The following is a 17,410-nucleotide window of genomic DNA, read 5'->3' on the forward strand; positions in this document are numbered from 1 at the left end:
CATAACTTGGGGAGGGGGAGGACAGGAGCCAAAAAGCAAACTCCTTGAAGCTGTTAGTCTCATTCAGTTCTAATTTTTAGTTTTTCATATTTTTACACTGAGCTGCATGAAAGCAAGAGTACAAATTACATTTCTAAAGGCCCTTTATCAATTCCACATCATTCTGTGATTTTGAGAATATATTAAATGCACCACCATCTTATTTTAGCCTTTGAGTGAATATCAGGTTATTTTTTTCCAGACAGAAGCAATTAGAGTCTTGGAAAATTGCACGCAGAATGCTCCTAAGAATTGATCTGTAGAGAGCGATTCTTGCAGCGCCAAACAACTCCAGTGTCCCATGGCACTACTGCCGGCAAGAGTTATTGCTAATTGAACAAAGCAACTTGCAGACATGTACACAAAAACCTTGCAATTAAAATACAGAGTTGCAGCATAGTTGATATCTTATCAGGAACCTACCTAGAATTTTCTATCAGGCTGAGCATGCAATACATACATACATGGTAAAAATAAAACCTTTAAAATCTAAGGCCAACTGTCAATTTTATATTAAAACATTATTTTACAGTAGCTTTATCTGGAACTTTATGGTATTTGCATTGAAACGTCTAAAAGCCTTCTTTGAAAATAAGCAACACAGAATCCTGTTGCCTCTTTCTGCTTCCTGCATAACAAATCAAAACACTACAAAGCTAGGGATATTAGGAAAGGTTCTGTGGGAAGGAAATAAAATAAAACCAGCTTGTCAAATGGGACTCCCTGCTGCTGAGTACCATGTGGTGCTCTAGTGAGTTGCATCTGTTCAGCTATTAAATATGTTGGTGAATATAATATAGACGGCAGTGACATTATCAAATATGCTGAGTGGTTATTAAATATCCATAGTGTAATCTTTTCATTTTTTTATTTTAATCAGTAAAAGTTACTATCATAGTAAATTCACAGATTCTCATTCTCATTGTGTTTATCCCTAAATGAGAAAGCATCGGTAGATAACCTATGGTTATGGATTCTTAAACTTGCAGCTGCCATGCAGGGAGTACCTGTACAGGAGCTCTGTGCTAGTCCCTGGAATTCTCTGTGAAGAGGAAGGAATCCTCTATATGACTCTACTAGAATTTAAAACCTTAGACAATGCTTCACAGTGAATGGGATAAATTCATCCTAAACTGCCACCAGGTGCTGCCACTGTAAGTGCATATGAAGGAAGTAGAAAGTCCACCAAGGGTTGCAGACTGGAGTGAAAAAAAGCAAGGAAGGAAGCATGGTCAGGGCTTCTGGGAATGCACTGTGTTAGCCCATCCCCTTCACCCCCTTGTTGCCTTGGCTGGTAGGGCTATTAAGGAGAACTTAGCAGTGAGCTGACTAATGTGAAGAGTTATTACAGAACTCTAGTGGCTAACCCAACCGCTCTTATCACAAAAAAAGACCGGAGAAGGTTGTTTTTCTTTTTTTTTATAAGTTACAAAATTATACAACCTATTTATATCTGAAAAAGAGAATGGAAGAACCGTGTATTATTTGAATCACACAGCCAAAATTTGTTCTCTGATAGATGTTGGTAAGTCAAAAGTGGTTCTATAGACTTCAAGTAGACATCATGTGACTCTGGTGTAAAAGATCAGAATTAGAAACCAGTGACACTCGTGTAAAATGAAGATGGATGGTCCTGTGGTTAGGCAGTCAGCCTAGGTTCAACTCTCTGCTCTGCCCATCACTTCCTGTGTGACCTTGGGCAAGTCACTTAGTCTCTCTATGTCTGTTCCACATCTTTAAAATAGGTTAGTAGCACATCCCTTTCTCATAGGGGTGCTGTTGAGAATATCTACATTACAGATTGTGAGGCACTCAGACACCATGTTAATGGGGGCCATATAAGTACTTTAGCTGGATATGTGAGAAGAGAAGAGAATCAGCCCCAGTGAGCTAAACTCTGCTCTCGGTTACAGTATAAATCCATTGATTTCAGTTGAGCTACTCCTAATTTATACACTGGTGTAGATGTGAGGAGAATGATTGTTTACAGGAAGGTTGATAAATTGCTGGAACTGGAAAATATGAACCAGAATTAAGCAAAAGAAGATTCCAGTTTGGGAAAAGCAGCAAAAAATCACACAGAAAAACTTGAAATAAATAAGTGAGCCAATTAATTAATTATGACTTTTAATTATGCAGGTATCTCATAAAAACAGAACAGTACTGATGTAGCTTTTCATTATTAGCCCAAAACGATTAACTGTCATAGCAATGCTTACTTAAAGAAATACTTGAAGCAAAGCATTTTGTCACATTGCCACTGCAGCTTTCACTTTTCAGCTCAGGGCTTGTCTACACTTACAGTGCAGCTGTGGTGGTTAGCGAAGATGCTATCTATGCCAATGAGAGAGCTTCTCCCAGCAACATATGTACTCCATCTCCCTTAGAGGCGGTAGCTATGTCGACAAGAGAAGCCCTCCTGTCAACATAGTGCTGCCTACACTGGGAGTTTGGTCGTATACTGGCACATTGTACTGCAGCCCACACTATGTCCTCATACTCATTTAGAACTTACACAAACTGCCTTAAGGAGCTAAAAATGTAGCCAAGGACATGTAGAGGATGGTGGCACAGTTGGCAGCTTACATTACGTTGTTAGGAGTTGTCATGATCAGTCAATATTGTCTAAAAACTGCAAAATGGCTTCCACCCTGTTGCATATATATAAAGATAGATATAGATAATATATGTAAGCATTTCACTTGTTTTAGAGCCTCAGGACAATCTAAATGGCAGATGATTGACATTACTGTAGCAGTATGTTCCTGTAAATTGGACTGGAACAGGACACGTGGGTAGTGCCAAGTTCAAAGGTATATTATCAGCAATGACCTCCTTAAATGAAAATTTTATATAAACAGGGAAGGATGATTGATCAGTTAGGTGAGTGGAGATCAGTACCATCTGCCCGGCTCATCCAGAACTTGCCCTCAACCACAGAGAGCTTTTTATTCTATAAAGAATCCTATGAATATACGGGCAAATAATTTCCAGTGATTCTCTGTTTCCTCCTTCAGGTGACATCTTACCATATTATTTTGCTCTTACAACTAAGTGATAGTCTTTAAATCTTGGTAGCATGGTAAAATGGTCACTAGTGGTTGCATTAATAGTTTTTGTATGTGGTAAAATTCTGTAGGAAGTTACTGTTGACAAATTAACTTGATGAGACAAGGTAAGAAAGGTAGTATATTTTATTGGACCAACTTCTGTGAGTGGGAGAGACAAGCTTTCTAGCTAAATGGAGCTCTTCCTCAGGATGAAAGCTTGTCTCTCTCACTAACAGAAGTTGATCCAACAAAAGATATTACCTCACCAACCTTGTCTCTCTAATATCCTGGGACTGACATGGCTACAAAAACACTGCATACATAAATTAATTTGGTGTCTTATATTTTGGTATCTTTTGTATCAAAGGAAGTGCCATGGTAGCCAGCACAGGGAATTATGGGATACAAAAAAGAAAACCGATATATGGTTGAAGCTGGAAAGAGTAAAGTCTGTTTGGGGCCAAACCCTAAGGGGTGCTGACCATGTTGTAAAATTTGACCCTTTGAGAAGGAAGTGAGATAGGGAAGGCACAGAACAGAAGCCAGAAAAATAGAGCAAGGATTGGCAGAGCTACTAACATGGGCAGAAGTTGAGGAAAGGAGGGTTATTTATTTATGCATTAAGAGCAAGCTCCTACATCCGTCTTTCTGAAGCCGGAATTTTGGTAAATATTCCACAGATGTTCATGCATTTTCACATACAAACAACCCAGTCAAGGAACACCTTCAGGATAAGTCTCTTAGTAGTAACCACCTGCTTGTTTAGTTCTTTAAAATGAAACTGATCTAATCAATAGTCCTGCAGGGGAAGGGGCTTCCATGTCGGTACACCACACAGTGAATATATTTATACTGAATTCTTCATTCCTCCAGCTATGCAATATTATACAACAGGGCTCATTCTGAGGGGAAGAATCAGTATGTTGTAACTGACAGGCCCCTGGAGGCTGCCACCTGCTTTCTTTAGGATGTACTGAAGGATGTACTCTAAAACAAGTTCTTAGCATACATCAAAGAGAATACTTAAAATGACAGTGAATTTGTGTTTGTGCATTCAATTAAAAAAATCCTGAGATGAAGAAAGAGAGAAATAGAGAGAAAGAAAGAATCTATCATTTAAGGCACTGGATACAGACTTTGACTCCCTTAGGGAACTGATGGGCAGGATCCCCTGGGAAGCTAATATAAGGGGGCCAGGAGTCCAGAAGAGCTGGCTGTATTTTAAAGGCGCCTTATTGATGGTGCAAGAACAAACCATCCTAAAGTGCAGATGGAATAGCAAATATGGCAAGCGACTAACTTGGCTTAACAGTGAAATCTTCGGTGAACTTAAACTGAAAAAGGAAGCTTACAAGAAGTGGAAATTTAGACAGATGACTAAAGAGGAGTATAAAAATATTGCTAGAGCATGCAGAGGTGTAATCAGGAAGGCCAAGGCACAACTGGAGTTGCAGCTAGCAAGGGATGTGAAAGGTAACAAGAAGGGTTTCTACAGGTATGTTAGCAACAAGAAGAAGGGCAGGGAAAGTGTGGGACCCTTACTGAATGAGGGAGGCAACATAGCGACACATGATGTGGAAAAAGCTGAAGTACTCAATGCTTTTTTTGCCTCGGTCTTCACAAACAAGATAGCTCCCAGACTGCTGCACTGGGCAACACAGTATGGGGAGAAGATGAGCAGCCCTCTGTAGTGAAATAACTGGTTAAGGACTATTTAGAAAAGCTGGATGTGTACAAGTCCATGGGTCCAGATCTAATGCATCCAAGGGTGCTGAGGGAGTTGGCTGATGTGATTGCAGAGCCATTGGCCATTATTTTTGAAATTTCGTGGTGATTGGGGGAGGTCCCGGACGATTGGAAAAAGGCAAATATAGTGCCCATATTTTAAAAAAAGGAAAAAAGAGAACCCGGGGAACTACAGACCGGTCAGCCTCACTTCAGTCCCCAGCAAAATCATGAAGCAGGTCCTCAAGGAATCCATTTTGAAGCACTTGGAGGAGAGGAAGGTGATCAGGAACAGTCAGCATGGATTCACCAAAGGCAAGTCATTCCTGACCAATCTGATTGCCTTCTATGACAAGATAACTGGCTCTGTGGATATGGGGAAAGTGGTGGATGTGATATATCTTGACTTTAGCTAAGCTTTTGATATGGTCTCACATAGTATTCTTGCCAGCAAGTTAAAAAAGTATGGATTGGATTAATGGACTATAAGGTGAATAGAAAGCTGGCTAGATTGTCGGGGTCAACAGGTAGTGATCAACAGCTCAGTGTCAAGTTGGCAGCCGGTATGAAGTGGCGTGCCCCAGGGGTCGGACCTGGGGCCAGTTTTGTTCAACATCTTTACTAATGATCTGAATGATGGAATAAATTGCACCCTCAGAAAGTTTGCACATGACACTAAACTGGAGGGAGAGGTAGATAAGCTGGAAGGTACGGATAGGGTCCAGAGTGACCTAGACAAACTGGAGGATTGGGCCAAAAGAAATCTGATGAGATTCAACAAGGACAAGTGAGGAGTCCTTCACTTAGGAGGAAAGAATCCCATGCACTGCTACAGGCTGGGAACCGACTGGCTAAGCAGCAGTTCTGCAGAAAAGGACCTGGGGATTACAGTGGACGAGAAGCTGGATATGAGTCAGCAATGTGCCCTCGTTACCAACAAGGCCAATGGCATATTGAGTGGTATTAGTAGGAGCATTGCCAGCAGATCGAGGGAAGTGATTATTCCCCTCTATTTGACACTGGTGTATTGCGTCCAGTTTTGGTCCCTCCACTACAGAAGGGATGTGGACATATTGGAGAGAGTCCGGCAGAGGGCAATGAAAATGATTAGGGGGCTGGGGCACATGATTTATGAGGAGAGGCTGAGGGAACTGGGGTTATTTAGTCTGAAAAAGAGAAGAGTGAGGGGGGATTTGATAGCAGCCTTCAACTACCTGCAGGGGGGTTCCAAAGAGGATGGAGCTAGACTGTTCTCAGTGGTGGCAGATGACAGAACAAGGAGTAATGGTCTCAAGTTGCAGTTGGGGAGGTCTAGGTTGGATATTAGGAAACATTATTTCAGTAGGAGGGTGGTGATGCACTGGAATGGGTTACCTAGGGAGGTGGTGGAATCTCCATCCTTAGAGATTTTTAAGGCCTGGCTTGACAAAGCCTTGGCTGGGATGATTTAGTTGGTGTTGGTCCTGCTTTGAGCAGGGGATTGGACTAGATGACCTCCTGAGGTCTCGTCCAACCCTAATATTCTATGATTCCATATAAATCCATATAATAAATCAGAATTTTAAAGTGACAATGTTAAGATTAAGAGACACTTTAGGAAGAGGCCATCAGGCTTAAAGAGAAACCCTGTCTATATTTAAATGCGGATTCCTACTCTTCCACCTGCCACCCCACTGTCGTCCCCTGCTGCTATAGAAACAAATCAAGGTTCTGTTTTCTCAAATTTATGGTATATTCTGTATTTCTTCTGCCTTCCCCAGTAACTTATTACATTTTTATTATTATTTATATGAAATGGTTTCACCTGACTCCCTTCTCTACTCCTAAACTTCTTAACTTACATTTAGGGCCTCAAGTTTCTGAATCGCTTACCAGTGTTAACAGTTTGGAAAGAAGTTCCATGCTTTCTGTGGTGGGTTCCCCCCAGGGTGCCACCTGGAACTGGGGTACCACTGAGCCACTCCTGACCCACTAGCCTCAGCTCTCTCTTATACTGTACTGCTGTGACAAGCTGACAAGCACTCCAGGCTTCAGCCTGCACTTTCATCAGCATACATACAGGTAGGGACATATCCCGATGCAGTTACTTGCAGGCAGGCTCTTTGACCAGCCCTTGCATGGGAAGGCATCAGCTAGGGCACCTCCCAGCTCCTCAGGCACACACACCCTCTGGAGTATAAACCCAGAATTATACCGTCTTCCACTGCAGAGGGAACTGTACAGAGCTAAACTCAAAAAATTTGCTCCTCCCTCAATATGGAGAGGAATATGCAACAGCTTTCTTCCCCTGAGTTATGATTTCCACGCACTGGTTTAGATAAAGCAAATATATATATTAACTACAATATATAGATTTTAAGTGACTATAAGGGATAGCAAATAAAAAAATGCAAACTGAGCTTATTACACTAAATAGATTGGATATGAATAGAAGATTCTCACCCTAAGTGATGATACAAACAGGCTGCAGATTCTTTAGGGACAAGCTGTACTTGCTTACAGCTTGGAATCCACAGGTGTTCCATTCACAGGCTAAAAATCCCTTTAGCTTGGGTCCAGCACTTTCTCCAGTTCAGTCTTTGTTCCTCAGCTGTTTCCAGGAGTCTTCTTGGGTGGGGAGTCAGTAAAGAACCTAGTTGATGTCACTCCCCTGCCTTACATAGATTTTGCATATGGCGGGAACCCTATGTTTCAAAGCTTGGTTCCCACGCCAGTCCGTGGAAAAATACTGGCATCCCAAGATGGAGCCCAGCACCAGGTGACCTGGTCACTTGTCTCTGTAGAGTCACAGCAGCCATCCCCCACGGGCTGTTTGGAGTGTTTACAGGAAGGCTCACCAGGTGGGAGCTAAACTTATCCTAAGGCCTATTTTTTCTTCCCAATTGCTCATTAATCTGAATGGGCCCTTCCCAGCCAGCCATCTAGATTGAGAGCATTTTGCTTAGTGGGCATTACCCAGGACTAGCTATATTTGAAACAGATACATAGTCAATATTCATAACTTCGGATACAAAAATGATACATGCATACACATAGGATAATCATATTCAGCAAGTCATAACCTTTCCAATGATCCCTCACATGCCTTATCTTACATAAAATACATCATAATTATATCATTAATATCACTATGAAGAATGTGGGGTGCAGTGTCACACTTACAGCTCTCACTTCTGCTGGAGCAGAAGCCCCCGACATGTGGACTTTGCACCACTGAAGTCAATGGAAGCTTTGCCATCATATTCAAAGGGAAAGGATCAGGCCCTTAGCACTGCAGCTGATGGAAGGGGTGGCCCACAGCATCTACAGTCTCTCTGCTACACTGGGGCCAGGATGTTGTGATGCTGAGGCATGAGGTGCACTGGCTATTTATTCAGTTCATGCTTTGGTATAGTCTTTTTCTTTCATCACAAGGCAGTGGGTGGGATTCTCCTAAAAAAATACACATTTTATTTTCTCCTCAACTCCATAGCAAGAGACTGAAGGGAAAGTGAGATCTTCCCCCCAAGACAGGAAAGAGAAGTAGGAAGATGAGGGGAGTTACTTCCTCCTACACATTCCCCTGGCTGGAGAAAAAAGTAGGGGAAGGAATGGCCAGGCAGAGTGAAGTGGGGAATCACATCGCGGAGAGTACAGGTGCAGTATTGTAATAACAGGGATTCATGGTAGCACCAGGGAGTGCTCTTTGAACTGCTCCATGATTAGAATCACAACAAACTATTTATCTTTATCAGCTTCCTTAACCCTATCCATAATGTTGATTGGTCACTTACATGTCTACTCTGTTCCACTGAGAATAAGCCTATCTCCATGAACCTCTCTCAGCAATTTCGGCTGATATGTCTAGCACTAACTTTGTTGCTCAAGGCTGTTCAAGGAAATATAACCCTTCTTTGAACAAGATCTTCTGGGGAATGGACTGCACATGGGACTCAAGATGAGGGACTCACAATGATCTTATATAGGATCTTTTTTTAAAAAAAAAATCTCTACTAATACAAACTAGTGCATTATCTAAATATTTTAAAGCATAACTGTTTCAGTGATTTTTCTACAATGCCAGAGTTTTACCCTGATCAGTGATTGTTCCATTTAGCACATATTCCCTAGATTAATTCATTGCTCCCATACTAATTAACTTACATTTGTGTACAGTGAATCACATTTCTTACCTGCTGGTCCAATCATATAAATAATCCTTTGTGATTGCATTGCTTGTCATTGTTTACTCTCCCTTGAGTTGTAGAACCATATGCAAATCTGGACATCTCTCTTTCACAATATTCTTGTCCAACTCATTTCTATACTAACGTACAGACTGGGTGTTAAAAAATTGGGCATTCACTGCCCACAATCATTAAACGTCCTGTGGTGTTTCCCATATAGTGAAACCCACTCATAAAGTGAGTATAGTGAAAACCACAAATACCACAAACAGTAAATACTGAGCTGAGACAATATGCATTTTTTCAAGACAATGCAGCAATATGTGCCTGTGCACATACATTCCCATGCTTCCATATTGCATGTACACAACATGTATATACACTATGTATTAGTACAGCCTTGCAAGGGACCTCTCACAATGTCCTAAAACAGTTTTCTTGTGCATAAGGATGGCAAGTTTTTAAAAGTTATCTGGCTTTCCAGAGGCTATGAGTGAGTGCTGGGCCCATTAGGAACTTGGGAATCTGTCCTTTCCAATGGTTTAGGGCCTGTTTTCTGAGTGCTCAGCAATGCTAAAATACCATGCCTGTAAAATATCAGGCTCCCTTTTCCCATTTTTGGCCCCGTAGGACTGTAAGTTTTTGGACTTTTAAGTCATGACATTTTTATGCATACACCAGCTATTGCTAACCCAAGACTGAATCCTAGCCATTCTGGACTTTGAGCAGGAGTAATTTTGGGAAGGGGAATTCCATATTTGGAAGGAGATGGGGGAAACACTTCTGTAGCAGTTTCTTCATCCGCCCCACCCCCCAAAAAAGATGGGCATTTGAAGCTGCTCTGAGTTTTGGGGTGTTAACCATTGATGAAGAGATGAGTTAGACCCTGATTCTGTCCCTTTAAATCCAGGGGGAGTTTTGTCACTGACTTCAATGAGTGTAGGATCAAGCCCTTAGAACCTAATCCAAACATACGTTAGTCAATGGGAATCTTTCCACTAATGTCAATGGACATTTAATCAGGCCCTTCATGAGTAGTGAACCAGTAAGGTGGTCAAATGAGCACAATAAATTCATTTATCATTGGACCCTGAAATATGTCATGGATATCTTCTTCATGTGTGTGTGTGTGTGGGGGGGGGGGTTGTAACATACACAGACACATATAGGCCTGAGTCACATCTCACCCCAGTTTTACTTTGGTATATCTCCATTCACCTGAATGGAGTTTATCTTACTTTACACCAGTGTAACTTAGAACAGAATCAAGTGCATCTATATTTTATATACACAAACTCTTACGCACATTAAATTATCTATAGAAACGCTGTTTGGATCAGAGTGTGCACATACATTAGAGAGAAAAACCTACCATTTTATTCATGCTCAAAAAACTGCTTTCTAGCAGGCATACTATTTTTCCTCTTATTTGATTGTTTACCTCAGTCATTAGTCTCTGATGTGAACCTTGTCAAAAATCTAAATATTATATTGAGTTCCCCTTATCTATCATGATAGCAATGTTGCATCTTTAGAGGCTTTCAGGTTAATTAAAGATGACCTCCTTCATTTAAATCCATACTGGCTGTCTTTAATCAAACCATAATTTCCTGGATGATATGCCACCACATCCTTTAAAATATACAATTTAATAGCCTTTACCTCCTTGAGAAAAAAGGTCAAAAGGTCACATAAGTTATATTTGGATTAATTAAAAAAGGAAACAAAAGTCTGTTATTGGAAATCTAAGCCCTTTTTCTTCACTGCTCCAGACAATAAAAGTCTCTTTGAAGAATGGCATATTTCTATGTCACCATCATAGTCATAAAGACTCTTATTTCAGGATTTACTGGCCCTTTAAGGCAACCTTGCGGTCTAGCTCCTGATTTCAGCCTGCTCAGAATTGTAGTCAAGGGGACAATTGAAGGCTGCAATGCCAAGGGATGCTGGTAAAAGGGGGGTATATAAACAGCTCCCTTCCCTCTTAACAAAGTGAGAGAGAGAGAGAGAGAGAGTGTTTGTGAGAGAGAGAGAGACAGAGACAGAGACAGAGACCAAGGACTTCTCTACATTTTGGGTGCTACAGTTGCACAGCTATGGGGCTCTGTAACTATGCTGAGGTACAGTGATAGAAGGGATTTTTCCATCACTGTAAATAATCCAACTCCCTCAATGGCAGGCAGTAGCTGGAAGATCAATGGAAACATTCTTCCATTGATCAAGCCACATCTACATGAGGGTTAGGTCAAGAGAGCTAGTGCGCTCTGACAAGTGAATTTTTTAAGTGTAGACTAGCCTCTACCTGGGAAAGAGCAGGAAGTGTTGGTCTCTCCAGGAAGAACCTCTGGGGAGAAGCAGGAGCTGCTGGTAGTGTCCTCATCAAAGGCCTTGGAAAGGAGCTGGATGACTATGTAGAAGCCAGCCCGGGGAGGTTGGGGGGATATTTGATTATTTGAACACCTATGTTTATTTGGATGGAGAGTCAGACATGAGAGTCAGACATGGATAATCCCAAGAGGGAAGAAATCAATGAACTGTACTAGAACTATCTGCTCTTTATCCTGGGAACAGGTGGAAGAAGTGGCATTGGTGAAATGAATGTAGACTGAGGCTTGGATGTGACATATGCTTCCTTTTCTAGGGCCCAAAACCAGAGCTATAGGGCAGGAACTCCTCTTCACCTTCACAGTACCAGTCAAATGAGAAGCTGTCAGAACCATAAAAAGCAATTGCTTTATTTTTAGGATATTTACGTCATGCTAATATACCTTTATTTAAAAAATAAGGTGCAAAAATTCCCACCTCTGTATAAAGCTCGTGCTGCAGTGGGGGTGGAATTTTATTATAATTCATCTTGGAATTTAAAATACTGGCATTGGGACTGCTAAACATCTGGTGGAGATAGAGATTACATAGTATTTGAAATGTCTCCTGTATTAACAATGGTTATTTGGGAGATACAACGATTACTTGAAATAAATTGTTTCTAGTCTAATGCCAAGGCTGTGATTCAGATGATCAAGTAGCAATTTTCTAAATCAGAATTGGTTATGAGCTTGGTTTCATTATTAGGTTTATTTCTTCCTAATATAAACAGAATAATATGTAGGGAAAACACATACTAAGTTTCCCTAATCAGACTTGTGGTGTTCTCTCCTTCCAGAATGAAAGACTTTAAAAGAAAGCTGCACTTATATTCCTATTCTGAAATGTCATATGTCAAGTACCATTCCCCAGCATGCTTGTATAACCTATTTCACATATTTGATATTAAGGTTTTTGACTAAAAGCAGCAGTTCTTAATTTCCTTGCTCACCATCATTATGAAAATTGCCCTCCTAACCCATCCTACAAATGTGTGTAATGCTTAGCCATTCAAGAGGGTTCAGGTATGCTTTGTAATACTGGAGCTCAATATCAGACACAAGAACCAGTTTCCACTGCATTTTAATACTGAGGCATAAATGATAAGAAGAGGACTTTTGTTAAAAAATATGCCTGATTTAAAAAAGGAGGCTATGCATACATGTGCATTTATTTTTGCACAGGCATTTATTGCAAATGCCAATGTAAATCCATTACGCATATGTTCAATAGATTTTAGATTCACTTCTGAACATACTTGCAATTAAAGTGTATGCAAAAATGTATCAGATGGTGAATGACCAAGATCATGTGGAGTACTGGACTCTTTCCTTCCCCACCACTCAATCATGCCCAATATATTTTATTTTAATAGTAAAACAGTAAAATTATTCTTGTTCATACAACATCAGTGACAGATGGAAGTTTTGGATGACATAAAGTCCTAATGCTACCATTGTTACAAGTGGTTTAATCTTTCAGAAAGATTGCAGCTGCCAGCAGGCTGAAAAAAAGAAAATTTAGTCCAAAATATTATTTTACAATATAAATAATTGTAAAATTATTTACATAATTTTATATGCAGAACTCAGAGTTTATACACACCACTCCTAATACCTTACTGAGCAAAAACAAAATTTAGCTACGATTTTCAAAACTGCTTAAGTGACATAGGCACCTAAGTCTTGTTGACTTTCAATTTTACTTAGGCTTCTAAGTTTCTTAGGTGCTTTTGAAAATGTTACTCTCCAACTTTCTTTTAAATACTATTCTGATTCCTAATGGGTACTGGGAAAATACATTCTAGTAGCATTCTAAGATTCCTCTAGTACAATTAAATTACAGTGATGGCCCTTAAAAAATTATGATTGTCTTAGGTAATTTCCATGAGCATGTATGTCCCTGCTAGAGAATAAATTCTCAGCAAGGGTTTTCCCCCCATAGAAAACTCTCCTCATTTGTTGCAAGTTTTGCTCTATTGCTATCAGGGACTATGGACCTTGAACACAGGCCCCCCCAGGGCACCCAAGCACTAGCAAGTGCTAATCTGCTACCCAATGCTTTGCTAAAAGCTGCTAGAATAGAAATAGAATCCTGACAGAGGATTCCAGTCCTAGACTCTGATTGGCAAAATGCTGGGGGTCCTGCTTGGTTCACAACTTCTATATGAACCCAACACAAGAACCAGAAGTTGTTCACGCAACTGGGTTCTCCCTGTTAGGGCTGCTTCCCCTATAATACCTGCTCCTACAGATTTCCTGGTAACCTGACCCTGTCTGCCTCGAGACATCTGACTCCTGGTTTGCCCTCTGGCTTGTCTTGGACTCTGACCTTCTGGTATCTGACCTAGACTGACTGCCGATTCCTGCTCCAACCACTAGGTAAGACCATCCATATCCCAGTCATGATACCTGCAAAAGAGACTGTGTCGAGACTTCCAAACATCACTGATGCCACGAGATCAGCAGGAGGCCCATGCCATTTAATGGAGCTGTATTGGCTACAACTTCTAAAGTTGGTAGCATCTCCCAAGAGACTCTTTGAAAAAAGACTCTTCAACATGGAGGAGAGGATGCTGGCTGTATTATATTTCTGCCATACATTTGACCAGGCCAATAAGGGACAATTTATCCCAAACCCATCCTAGCCTGTCTATTCTTCCAACCCAGATCTCCACATCTTAGGCACGCTTTTAGTTACATCTACACTACAAGCTAGGAGTACAAGCTACTTGCGTACAAATGTTAGTCCTGGGATTGGAAGACATACTTTTCATCAAGAAAGACTTGATCTCTGCAGCCTGGGAGATACTTGCCTTGAAAAAATTGAAGTCTTGGATCTTTTGGCATCAGAGAGAAGCTTCCTTTTGAACTAAGATTGCACTATACAGTCAAATTGGATAAAATGGCTGGCCATTAAGGAAAGGCATGGAAAAGCTTTACATTCATTTAAGGGTTTCATTCTTTGTTTATTTGATCAAAGCAGTAAGTGAAGGAAAACTCACTCTAGAATGCAAAAGCACCTTTACCGAAACAAGAGGGCAAGGTGTGTATGTAGCAGGTAATTGAACACTGTAGTCCCTGTAATTCAGCAGTATACTCCTGTATGATTTGGGAAGGATCATTGCAGAAAGTTTTCTGAGGGTAAAAGTGTAATTGGTTATAGATCAATAAGTAATTTCTTTCAAGAAAAAACTACTCTTGTTCCTGGAAGTATCAAGGTTCTTAAATAAAAATCAAGCTAATATATTAACAAAGTTGAGATTAATCTGAGCAACAAGATTTTATATTGCCCTAGTTAAGTTTATTTCAGCTGATCATTTATTTATGTTGCCATAAAAATCCAGATGCTTTCAATTTTGATTGCTAGCTATTTCCTTTAAGGCAACTGAAATTACTTTTCTAGACTTCCCAGTGTGACAACTGTGTTTTCTACTGAAAATTTATCTCTGCACAGTAATGGTAGAATCAGTGGACTCCTTTTAGTATTAACAACGAGTATGCTCAGTCGTGATCTTTGTAATTCCCCCAACAGATTTCACTTGAAATCCTCCTAGACTAATGCACCTTCCTCTGACATTGCTAAGTCCTGTTTCATGTAATTAGACTGGAGCAAATAGCTATATTTGTTTGGTTACCACAGTGCAATTTTTAATTGAAAAAGCCATATAAAGGAGAGCTATATAAAGGCATTTTGAGTATGTCTGAAGTCCTGTACAGAACTGTATATCATAAGCCATAATCATTTAATTCATTATTGATCTTATAATTATACAACAATTTTAGAAAAAGAATAGTTAATAAACTGCAATACTTAGACTATAAAAAGGTATTCAAGACATATATAGAAATAACTTTCAATTTGTTGATAATACTTACAATATGCAGCTCTAAATAGTCTCCAAGCCCAGTAGAACTGTCTACTCGTACCAAAACTGCTTCTTTTTGAACAGTGCTAAACCCTATTGCCAGTCTGTCAGCACGAGTGCTTGGCCGATCATTAGGAGGCCACGTGTATGTGATTTGTCCACCACCTTTGCTAAAGATATATGTTGTTCCCGCTGTAAAACAGAAATAAAACAATTTAGTTCATTTGCACCAGTGTCAAACTACATGGCAAAAAATATGCTCTACAACAATTAAAATGCTCTGTATAGACAACTGAACTGCATAAATGAAACACAGCTATATCACAGTTTGGAGGAATCTTAAAATCTGCCAGCAAAAATTTTTACAGCAAACTAAATATTATTGCTTTTTTATACAATACAGTCCATGCAGAATACAGTATAATTGTATAGTATAATTCTAAGGACCCTGGACCTGATTCAGGAAGGTATTCCTATTCAAGAAAGCATTTAAGCAGGTGCTTGAAGTTAAGCTCATGCTTACCTGATTTCCTGATTCTTCCTAAATCAGGACCCAGGTGGAGAAGAAATCATGTACACCAGTTATTTTGTGATTGACTAAAGATGCAACACCATATATCCATCTATGCAATGAAAATGACATGCAAGATATGATGTGTCATCCTGCACAGTGAAGCAAAATGTAACAAATATATTCAGATACAACTTTTATGAAAATAAGTTTTATCGGCTTGTGACAGATGAGATAACTAATGGAAGGGCAACAACATGCCTCTAATGGATACACAATCTATTCAGCAGTGTCAATCATTATGTGCAGTAATCAGCAATATATAAAGTTCTAGTAGAGAGCTTCCAATGGCTGAAAGATTTCTATGTTGTTCACAATACCAAATATGCACTTATAAAATCTAGGTTCTGTATGAAACAAATCTTAAGGTTCTGTTATCAGATAATATGTTTAAAGGGCACACATTTAACTTCACCATCACTTGCACATTTTCTATGAACTAACATAGCTATTTACCCAAGAGTTTTCCATATACAAAAATGTATCCTTAAAACAGTGTCCAATGTGATAACTGTACATTTGATCTCTGATTTACAATGTAGTCAGAAGTAGTCCTCTTTTTTTGAATATGGAATGGGAAGTTCATAAGTCTTATATAAACTGAACACTTTCCTATAGAGTGGGGTGACAAGACACAATTTTTCACATTTTGTTGTTCAGAATTTTATTGTAATTTATTTTCCTTTCATATTGTACAGCTAGGCAAATACCACAGATAAAGTTCTCTGAACATTCACTGGAATTTAAATTGAGGACATAGTATGGAGATGTAAATAAGAAGTATTGTATAGCTAGACCTCTATTCCAGCTTCAAAGAACCATGACCTCTCTATATATACAGCTTTGCCTGAGATCTCAAAGAAACTGAGTTACATTTTCCTTTTAAAGAATATTTCATGTTCACTTCTGATACAACTTTTCTGCTAGTATTACCAATCTACTAATTAGCTTTGCAATTACACCTCTATCCCGATATAACGCGACCTGATATAACACGAATTTGGCTATAACGCGGTAAAGCAGCGCTCCGGGGGGGCGGGGCTGCGCACTCCGGTGAATCAAAGCAAATTCGATATAATGCGGTTTCACCTATAACGCGGTAAGATTTTTTGGCTCCTGAGGACAGCTTTATATCGGGGTAGAGATGTATGTGATTCCTGTTATAATCCATTTTATAATATTATTTCCTTTTTTGTGCCATGGCCTTGAAAAAAAAGTGTAAAATACACTTTAACTCAACAATCCTGTCTGACAGCTCTGAGAGTCAACAAATTCTCTTGGCCTCTCTCTTGATGGCAAGTTGCCAACTGGCATCTGTTGCAAGGAAACCTGTCAGCCCTCTTTAGCAGTGACAAACAGGAGTGTGTGTGAATCATAGCCCTAGCACCTAAGGTGCTGTTTAAACTTCAAGTCAAGTCAGAGTTCTGCATTATTCTTGTGCAATGTAGACAGCATACTGAAGGTTTAGGCAGTCACAAAGGTGGTTGCTGATGGCCATGGGCATAGGGTGTGTAGGAGAGAAGTCTGACAAACAGCAAGAAGTCCACTTCCATTAACTGAAGTGCTCAGTAACTGCTGTAAAGCATTTCATAATACAAGACAGGGATAGCTGCATCTCTAAAGACTG

At 39.9% G+C, this 17,410-nt stretch overlaps 1 protein-coding gene across 22 annotated transcripts in view; it reads right to left on the reverse strand.

The window, feature by feature from the left end:
* Nucleotides 1-17,410, reverse strand: part of NRXN1 (neurexin 1) — a 1,269,767-nt gene that overhangs the window by 328,395 nt on the left and 923,962 nt on the right. For all 22 annotated transcript variants that reach the window (XM_039529862.1, XM_039529854.1, XM_039529856.1 and 19 more), the window contains one exon: nucleotides 15,223-15,404. In XM_039529862.1, coding sequence (XP_039385796.1) covers nucleotides 15,223-15,404 — 182 coding nt within the window. The remainder of the gene's footprint in view (nucleotides 1-15,222; nucleotides 15,405-17,410) is intronic.

The sequence above is a fragment of the Mauremys reevesii genome, linkage group 3 (genome assembly GCF_016161935.1).
Source record: "Mauremys reevesii isolate NIE-2019 linkage group 3, ASM1616193v1, whole genome shotgun sequence".
Lineage (NCBI taxonomy): Eukaryota > Metazoa > Chordata > Testudines > Geoemydidae > Mauremys > Mauremys reevesii.